The sequence below is a fragment of the Onychostoma macrolepis genome, chromosome 14 (assembly GCF_012432095.1).
Source record: "Onychostoma macrolepis isolate SWU-2019 chromosome 14, ASM1243209v1, whole genome shotgun sequence".
NCBI classification, from domain to species: Eukaryota; Metazoa; Chordata; class Actinopteri; order Cypriniformes; family Cyprinidae; genus Onychostoma; species Onychostoma macrolepis.
In genome coordinates, this window is record NC_081168.1 from 6,337,930 (window position 1) to 6,347,509 (window position 9,580).

The following is a 9,580-nucleotide window of genomic DNA, read 5'->3' on the forward strand; positions in this document are numbered from 1 at the left end:
TGTACAGTATCAAGATATTATATACAATTTTAAAGTTAAAAGATTTCATTTCTAAAATATATATGTAGAATATTTCTTTTTTAAATTATGTATATAATATCTTGATACTGATATTACATAATTTAAAAAAATGTAAATTTCTAAGATATTCTATCTATCTATCTATCTATCTATCTATCTATCTATATATATATATATTAACACAGTTAATCAAATTCAGGGAAAAAAGCAATTATTCCTATTGAACTTTTATTCTAATTCTTTTGAATGCTTTAATACAATAAAAACTGGAGTGTTTACATGCTCTCCAAATATTAATTTAGTAATATGCACTGCAACCTTGATAGCAACATGTACCAATCTTATTTGACTATTAACACTACATTTGAATTCAACAAGGTTGCTAAATTCATCAAGTAAAAAAATATAATTAGGACACACCAAGGAAAACAACAACACAACGAGTGAATAAAGAAAATATCAACTTGTCATTTTTCAGAAACTTTTTTATTTTCTTTCTAATGATGCGTGTCACAAACTCCAACTCGAAAACAAAGAAAGACTCTTAATTAGGACCCTAGCCTCATTTTTGAATAATATGCAAACAAAAAAAGCAAGAAGAAAGCGCATTTGAGCTGAAGGGTGGAGCACTCATGCAGCAATCAATCAATAATGCATCAAACTTAGTACAAAGCCCTGAAGACACAAGTGACAAGCTCTTCCAGTCCCTAGTTTTACTATGGATGAAATATTGACAGGTTTTAAAGTGACAAGGCACAGAGGTGATTGCTACTCAAAGCGGTCTCAGGCCTGTCTGCATCTATTCTGGTCTTTCATCCACTCATACAAATGCATAGACAGATAAATAAAGAAACACACTGCAATCCATCGGGCTTATGGAAAAATTTTTAAAGCTCTATCCTGAATGACTCCTCAGGCCGTGTTTTACTCTTTCCAGGACATAACATGAAAAATAAATGTATTTTGTGGGAATGACTTTACATTTTTAATGTTCTGAGTTGTTTTTCTTTACAGCAGTTAACCTAAGTTTTTTAAGTTTGTAAACAGAAAACAGACCCTACCTGGGACTGATCCAATTTTGAGAGTCTGTCTCTAAGTGTAATGAATACAATTTAGTTTTTTCATTTATAGAGATATTAAAACAAAATGCGAAGATCATCTACAGCCAAAACCTCATTATGTGAGGACATCTATGTCATCTTATACTGGCAAAAAAAATTGATGCAGCTTTCCCATGCTAACGCTGGCTTGATAACACACTTTCCTCTAAAGGCAGATTGTGAACATTCTTAAAAGAAATACAATACAGGGTCATTCAGACAGTTACACATGGCAGTTTCTCGATCACACTGACTAATTCCCTATTGGAATAATTTGGACAAGTTTAAGGGAAAACGCCTTAAGTGGAAAACAACTGCAGCTGTGGCCCATAAATTTACAAATTCAGCAAATGTCTTCTGTTTTACATTGCAATAGTGCAGTGAAATCACAGCAGGAAATGTTCACATGATATTCTCCACTACTTTTTCATTTACAAGCATTGTTTAACGGATATGTTAAGAGATCATTTCTCAGCCTGGGCAGAAAAAATAGGTTAAATCACTTGAAAAAATAGTTGACTGGGCGCCACTGATATAATGAATTTCTGGTTTCACTATATAGTAAATTTAAAATCCAGCAGTTTTATACTTCAGTCCCTGTGAATGTGACTAATAGTGTCAAGATGGGAGACTATGATATCCTCATTTTTTGGATTGGTATGTTAAAGCAAGACTACACAATTTCTTACTGTAGAGTGCCACCTACTGTTTAAACAAGGTAACATTTTCAAAGAAGTACTGAATTGTTAGTGCAAGCGTTCCATTTTCTTGATGTTAAATATCTACAAGACCTCACTATTTCAAAATATTAATTATAATTAATGTATGATTACATATATTACAAAACGCTGTATTTAATATACTCTAATTCCAGCACTTGCTGAGGTTCACCATTAGAGAATCATTAGAAACTACTTTCTCTAAATTGAACAGACATGATTCAGCATGTGGTCTCTTGGTCAAGGTTGAAAATGAGGTAGCAGGTCTCCAGATGGTCTGTCCCGATCATGTGCTGGAATTGTGGCTCCAGGTCCTCTGGCGTGAGGCCATTTAGAAAGTGCCCGCTGATTTCCTCATAGACCGAGACGCCAACATCTTCTATAAATCCAGAAAGCAGAAAAGCATTTACTTGAGTATGCAGAGACACTCTGAGAACCAGATGTGTTGCAAACAGTACCCAGAATTATTCTGATATCTGCAGATGTACTAAGATTCATATGACGCAAGACAAAGTCTATGTGACATTTTTCAATTATTTGAGTTATTTTAAATGCTCTGAACCAATGATAATCATTACATGTACCACTGCAACCTTGATATAATTATGTAACGATCTCATTTGACTTAAAACTAAATATGTTAAATTCATCATTGAAGTAAAATACAATTAAGAGACAAGGAGGAAAAAACAACACAATCAAGTGAATAAAGAAAAATAATCTACTTAAAATGTAAAAATGTGCATGTTTACCCATGTATTTCCCTTTTAACACTTTCATTGTGACAGAGAAACCGCCTGCATCTTTGAGCTCCAGTTCCACATCAAACGCGTCATTCTCTGAAACACAGTTAATGGCATCTCTGGCGTAGCTGACCACTTCAGCCAGGTCATCATCCTCAGCTTCTTCAAAGTCATCTGGATAGTCAGAGATGTCTTCATCTTCAGACACAACTGTCAAAAGAGAAAAACATACATGTAGAGAGTCCTCAAAGGTGTTGGAAAAGCCAGGAAAAATATGAAATCATTCTTAGATCACCATCAGCCTACGCCTGTTGCCTTGGAGATATAACTCAAAATAATAATAAAACAATGGAAAATATTAATATGATTACAGCACACTCCTACCACTAGATTCCTCAAAAGCCTCTTCAGCCACATTGGCAAGGCTGGAGGACACATCTTCCCTCGAAACATCCTCTGAGGAGGGATAGCTATCATGTTCGTCAAAGTCCTCTGAATAATCAGACTCTGTTCCTTCATGGGCCACTTCCTCCTCAGCACTGCGTGATGTCTCTGTTTGGAGCGTCTTGTCAGAGACGGCTGAGGCACTATCTGTTCTGATTTCCACAAATGCCATTTCTCCATTAAAATCGTCTTTTGTTTGAGGTCTGGATTCAGCATTCACCTTTGTAAGTTCCTTCTCCTGATGCGAGATGAAGTTTCCCAGATGTTCTTGCATATAGGTCACGCTAAGTATGCTGCTCGCACTCGGCCTATTCTCAGGAACCAAGGACAGCATTTTCTCGATTAATGTGTGAAGGTCTTCTGAATATCTCTGGGGGATCTTGATGTACTCTCCTTTTATTATCTTGTAAAACAGACTCAGGAGATTTTTAGCTTCAAAAGCTGGTTTGAGGGCACAAAGCTCATATAGCAGGCAGCCAACAGCCCATATGTCAGATTTGGTGCTGTATGGGACATCCTGACAGAGTTCAGGACTCAGATAGCTAGGGGTTCCCACACAAGTGGAGGCCATATCGAGTGTGTGGTTCATAATCTTTGATATTCCAAAATCTCCAAGCTTTATCACACCTCTCTTGGTTAACAGCACGTTGGAAGGCTTGATATCTCTGTGAAGGATCTTTTCTGAGTGGATATAACTGACGGCCATGACTACTTGCACAAACCAGTCCATAATTTTGCATTCTGCAAAGTATTCGCCACTCTTCTGCTCTTTAATGTGGTCGTCCAGTGTTCCACCATCACAATAATCCATAACAATATAAATATGCTCATTAGTCGTGTCAAAGAAAGTGTCAATCCATGTTATAATATGAGGATGCTTCAAGCTCCTGAGAATATCAGCCTCTTGCAACACAACATCTTTGGTCTTTGTTTTTCGGGAACTGTCCACATGTATTCTCTTGACTGCACATAATTTCTTTGTATCGACATGTTTCATTAACATCACAACACCTGCTCCTCCTCTGCCAAGAGTCAGGACTTTATCATATTTCTCCATGACACTATCAACTCACTAAACATCTTCTTTATTCATTTGCTGGTCGCAGGAACATTTCATTTGTCCCGTTGAGAGCTGGATATGACTATGGCCACTTATCTTCTGGATAAGAAATGGTCTGTCTAAAGAAAACACCAGATATGTAGGCAAAGAGTTATTATATGAGCCTTCAGTAAATCTACTTGTAAACTGAAAGGTGAAACAAACGTTTTGGAAAACAAACATCTTTAAAATCTTTATTACCTGTGAGTCATCTTGTCTTATTGACAAAAACTAGTGTAATTTATGTATTTTTTTAAGATAACGCGTCGTTGCCAGCCGTTGTGTCAAGAGAAGGCGGCGGCTGTGTTGTCTTTATGTTACTATGGCAACAGCTGCTTCTCAACAAACGGGAATCTGATTCGTTCCCAACAATAGCTGCCTAAAGACGAATTACGTGCTTAATATCGAACATTTGAATGATTTCTTTCTCTTTTTTGCAATTAAATAGATATTTTCCACACAAAAAAAAAGTAGGCTACATAAGAGGGACGGTCATCATGAGGGTCTGTGGTGTGGGGTTGTTCACGAGCATCCTCGCTGGGCACATTTGCGCAGAACTATCATAATCTGTTTTATTTAAAATTCAATAATAATAATAATAAATAAAAAAATATTAACCCATCTGTTGGTCATCGGCATAAAAAAATCGATTGTCACTGGAGTGAAAATACCGAAAACTGTTCGTGTCTCTTCAGTGTACTCAATCGCGTCCTTTCCACTCACATATGCGCAAAGTTATACATTTAAACTATAGTATAATTTCTTTGCATTGGCCCAATTGTTGTATTTGCATGTGTCGTTTACCACTCGACACAGACTGAAATAACGTACACAGTAAAACTGTTGGCTGAAAGAAGCTGCCGTGAAATTTTCAGTCTAAACGCGTGGGAATCTGTGAGTTACTACTAGCTCGTGTGTGCTAGCTAAGGTTTAAAAGGAAACACACATCCGACACGAGGAGATAAAACATGCCACCAAAAGGAAAGGGTGGCAAAGGTGCTAAAGGTAAACAACACATATGTGATGGTGCATGAACAAAATCTAACAAATGACTCCATATCTTAAATTTATAGCATATAATTTGATTGTTGCATTAATATTTATGCTGATATGCTAGCTAGCTTGCAGTGTGTGTGGCTAACGGATTGTAAACATTGTTACACTCGGCTGTACTTCTGTCGATTTTGTTTCGTTTTTCACAAGACCAGCTAGTGTTAATGAAATATTTCGGGCTATTGTATCTTAACTAAATGTGTTAAATTGTTAAATGCTTGAGAAATGTGGCCAAATGTGTGATTCGCTTAATATGGTTATTCCAAAATGCTTAATATATCAAGTGTAGCTACATACAAATGGATAGGTATTATCTTAGTTGCATCGTTGTACTTTTAAGATGCTAACATACATTTGTATTTGGACAGGGGCAGCTGCTTCAGGCAGTGGAGACAGTGATAAGAAGGAGAAGGCTCAGAAAGGAGGTACAGCTGTAAAGGTAAACATCTCTATACTGTATTCTGTATCTGCATAAAAAATGTTACTTACAAATACTGTAAATTTTAACTGAATGTGTATATATATGTTTTGCTTGATGTATTAAAATAACTAAAACACAAAATAAAAATAATAAATAAAAACTATATCAAACCTATTAAAAAAATATCAAATAATCAAAATGACTAAAACCAAAAATGAAAGCATGAAAATAAAAACTAATTCAAAATTGTAATTAAATTATAGTAGTGACGGAATGATTGGGAAAAAACCCACTGGTATACGGTTATGTACTGTTATATATTGTATACTGTTACGGCATTTAAAATTCTTTGAATAACATTAACTTCATTGATTCTAAGTTCATGAATATACATTTTTGTGATAATATGAATATTAAATTACTTATGAACTACCTTGACAAATTTATTCATATAACTGTTTAGAGATGTTTAAATGTTCATTTATGAAGGTTTATATAATATGCATCATATTGATACATGAAATTAGACTAACATTTTTACATTTTAACAGCCTGTATTGGCACCAGAGGTGGAAAGTAACGAATTACATTTACTCGCGTTACTGTAATTGAGTAGCTTTTTTGTGTACTTCTACTTTTTAAAGTAATTTTTAAAATCTGTAATTTTACTTTTACTTAAGTATATTTTGTTTGAAGTATTGTACTGCTACATTTTAAAACACATTAATTACTGAGTAAAAATAAAAATAAATAAAAAATCGCTCCTGAAACTAATGCAGTAAATAAAGGGCAGGAGAACAAACTGGCGCTAAAATCAGAAAAAGACAAAGACGGACAAGACAGGCGTTAATGGTGCAAACCCAGCTGAAAACCAAACCCCGTCGTATTCTGCTGAAGTTGAACTCGAAGGAAATGAAGTGAACCCCTGGCCATGTTTATGCACTATTATGCAGTGTAAGCTGTTTGCCTAGGGAGACCAAACTAGCAGCTTATAAATATCGACATCAGCCCTTCGCAAGCATGTAGAGGTAAGTATAAATACTTGCATCATTGCATTGGTGGTTAAAATGAAGCTTTGGCAGTTTAGCAAAAGGTTTTGCACAAATTAGCCAAAAAGACAGTGGTGCAAGGGTATACGATATATCGTCTGCGATAATATCGTAATTGTTGTTCTAACGATGTGCATTGACATTTAGCCAAAAACCAAACAAAACACTCCTACAGAGTGCCTTGAAGTCTAGTAGACCAGTGCGCGCGCATTTAGAGTGCGTTCTTTCACTGCGTGATTCAGTGTGTTAAAATGCATTTAAAATGATCACGGAATATTTATATTATTTCATATAGTAAATCAATATCACACGAAGAGTGCCGTTTTTCTGCAAAAATTAGCATGATTACATATAGATTAGATTAGCTGGATCAGATGTATTTAATTAGGGTTATATCTATACTGTGTAGGGCTGTGGCCCTCCAGGAACTGAGTTTGACACCCACTGTTAACAAGTAATTTTTACTCTGAGTTATTTTTAAATTAGCTACTTTTTACTTTTACTTGAGTAGATTTTTAGACTGGTACTTTTACTTGTACTTAAGTAAAATTTAATTAATGTAATGGTACTAAAATATTTTCATACTCTTTCCACCTCTGATTGGCACTTTCTATTTTTGCTTTAAATTGATCATCTTGTTGCGTAATTTTTCATATAGTACAATATGCAAATGATTGTACTGTTCAAAGAAATCTCAAGCACTTTTAAATTAATGATGTGAAGTCACATTGTCACTTTCAAACCACCATGTTAAACATTTTTGCTGATTACGTATCACTCCTTTTTTGGCCTATTTTCCGATAGGTTCGGCATATTCTGTGTGAAAAGCATGGTAAGTGTATGGAAGCGATGGAGAAGCTCAAGTCTGGCATGCGCTTCAGTGAGGTGGCAGCACAATACAGTGAGGACAAAGCCAGACAAGGAGTAAGACATTTTTCATGTATAAAAACAGTGGATTAGTAGCAGTAATGTGACTTGCATGATGTTGAGTTTTAAAAAAATCCCATATTCCTATAGGTACTATTTGTTTTTTACCAGCAGATGGCATTCAATGCACTATCCATGCTGGAAAATCCCTCAGAGTCTACTTTGCATAGAATACTGAACCCATATTATTCTAGGGAATTTCAATAACACTAACCTATAGCCTTTCTGTAACATTTTGGTTTAAAATAAGTTATATAAAAGAATATATGTTTGTAATAATAATAAATAAATTATAAGAAGTGTTTATCAGTACATTATCATTTGAATTGTGCACTGAGGTAGAAATCTAATTCACCTGGGAAAAGCTGTTGCCTAGTGCCTTTAGAGCTGCATATACTTTTACTTTAACAGTTTTGATTAAAGTATGTTTTAGTACTACTCATTCAGTAATTTGTTATTCAAATTATGCTTTTTTTTTTAAAGTATCAAGACAACCTTAACATTGGCTTGTGTAGTTTTAAAGTTGTGATTTGCATACAGGGTGACCTTGGCTGGATGACAAGAGGATCAATGGTGGGACCATTTCAGGATGCAGCGTTTGCACTAGCCATCAGCACTATGGACAAACCTGTATACACTGATCCTCCTGTGAAAACAAAGTTTGGTTATCACATCATCATGGTTGAAGGCAAAAAATAAATGGACTGAACAGCTTCATGTTATGGTAAAATTAATTTTGGTTAATCTACAACACAGCATTTACAACATAGCAACTTTTTGCAGTCATGAAAGATTGTTTTGTTTTTTTAATATCACCATGTAAATAGCAGCCAATAAAAACTGATCTTAATGAGCAAACTGTTTTGATGAATTTGTCTCAGTGTTGGGTGTGGTTTTTCATAAATTTAGTTGTAACATCATACTTCTAGTAAGCCTTCAAGTTCTTCTTTTTATTGTCTCCATTAGGAGAAATTTGTCTTGGGCAATCGGGAGAGCAGATCAAACATGCAACAATACAATTATTCAATAACCCCCACAAAAAAAAAAAACATCGCTCCTAATAATTCACCAACATTACATGTTACTCATCACATTACCCTCATCCACACAACAATTTCGATCACTTATTCAATAACTTGACAAATAATGGAATTAGAGAAAATTTGTATCTATTCAGCTTACAGATTGGAACCCTACAGTTGCATCTCAATAAATTAGAATGTCGTGGAAAAGTTCATTTATTTCAGTAATTCAACTCAAATTGTGAAACTCGTGTATTAAATAAATTCAGTGCACACAGACTGAAGTAGTTTAAGTCTTTGGTTCTTTTAATTGTGATGATTTTGGCTCACATTTAACAAAAACCCACCAATTCACTATCTCAACAAATTAGAATACTTCATGAGACCAATAAAAAAAAAAAATTTTTAGTGAATTGTTGGCCTTCTGGAAAGTATGTTCATTTACTGTATATGTACTCAATACTTGGTAGGGGCTCCTTTTGCTTTAATTACTGCCTCAATACGGCGTGGCATGGAGGTGATCAGTTTGTGGCACTGCTGAGGTGGTATGGAAGCCCAGGTTTCTTTGACAGTGGCCTTCAGCTCATCTGCATTGTTGGGTCTGGTGTCTCTCATTTTCCTCTTGACAATACTCCATAGATTCTCTTTGGGGTTCAGGTCTGGTGAGTTTGCTGGCCAGTCAAGCACACCAACACCATGGTCATTTAACCAACTTTTGGTGCTTTTGGCAGTGTGGGCAGGTGCCAAATCCTGCTGGAAAATGAAATCAGCATCTTTAAAAAGCTGGTCAGCAGAAGGAAGCATTAAGTTCTCCAAAATTTCTTGGTAAACGGGTGCAGTGACTTTGGTTTTCAAAAAACACAATGGACCAACACCAGCAGATGACATTGCACCCCAAATCATCAGACTGTGGAAACTTAACACTGGACTTCAAGCAACTTGGGCTATGAGCTTCTCCACCCTTCCTCCAGACTCTAGGACC

At 35.5% G+C, this 9,580-nt stretch overlaps 2 protein-coding genes across 2 annotated transcripts; one reads left to right on the forward strand and one right to left on the reverse strand.

Annotated features, from left to right (window-relative positions):
- Positions 1-524: 524 nt before the first annotated feature.
- On the reverse strand, positions 525-4,707 carry nek12 (NIMA-related kinase 12). The gene is made up of 4 exons (XM_058798967.1): positions 4,328-4,707; positions 2,968-4,206; positions 2,593-2,793; positions 525-2,219 (listed from the first exon to the last, which is right to left on the reverse strand). The coding sequence occupies exons 2-4, from the start codon at positions 4,082-4,084 to the stop codon at positions 2,062-2,064; spliced, it is 1,476 nt and encodes a 491-aa protein (XP_058654950.1). The 5' UTR covers positions 4,085-4,206; positions 4,328-4,707; the 3' UTR covers positions 525-2,061.
- Positions 4,708-4,898: 191 nt separating this feature from the next.
- On the forward strand, positions 4,899-8,451 carry pin4 (protein (peptidylprolyl cis/trans isomerase) NIMA-interacting, 4 (parvulin)). The gene is made up of 4 exons (XM_058798968.1): positions 4,899-5,131; positions 5,548-5,618; positions 7,454-7,573; positions 8,117-8,451. Exons 1-4 carry the CDS (start codon positions 5,095-5,097, stop codon positions 8,273-8,275), a joined length of 387 nt encoding a protein of 128 aa, XP_058654951.1. The 5' UTR covers positions 4,899-5,094; the 3' UTR covers positions 8,276-8,451.
- The last annotated feature ends 1,129 nt before the right edge of the window (positions 8,452-9,580 follow it).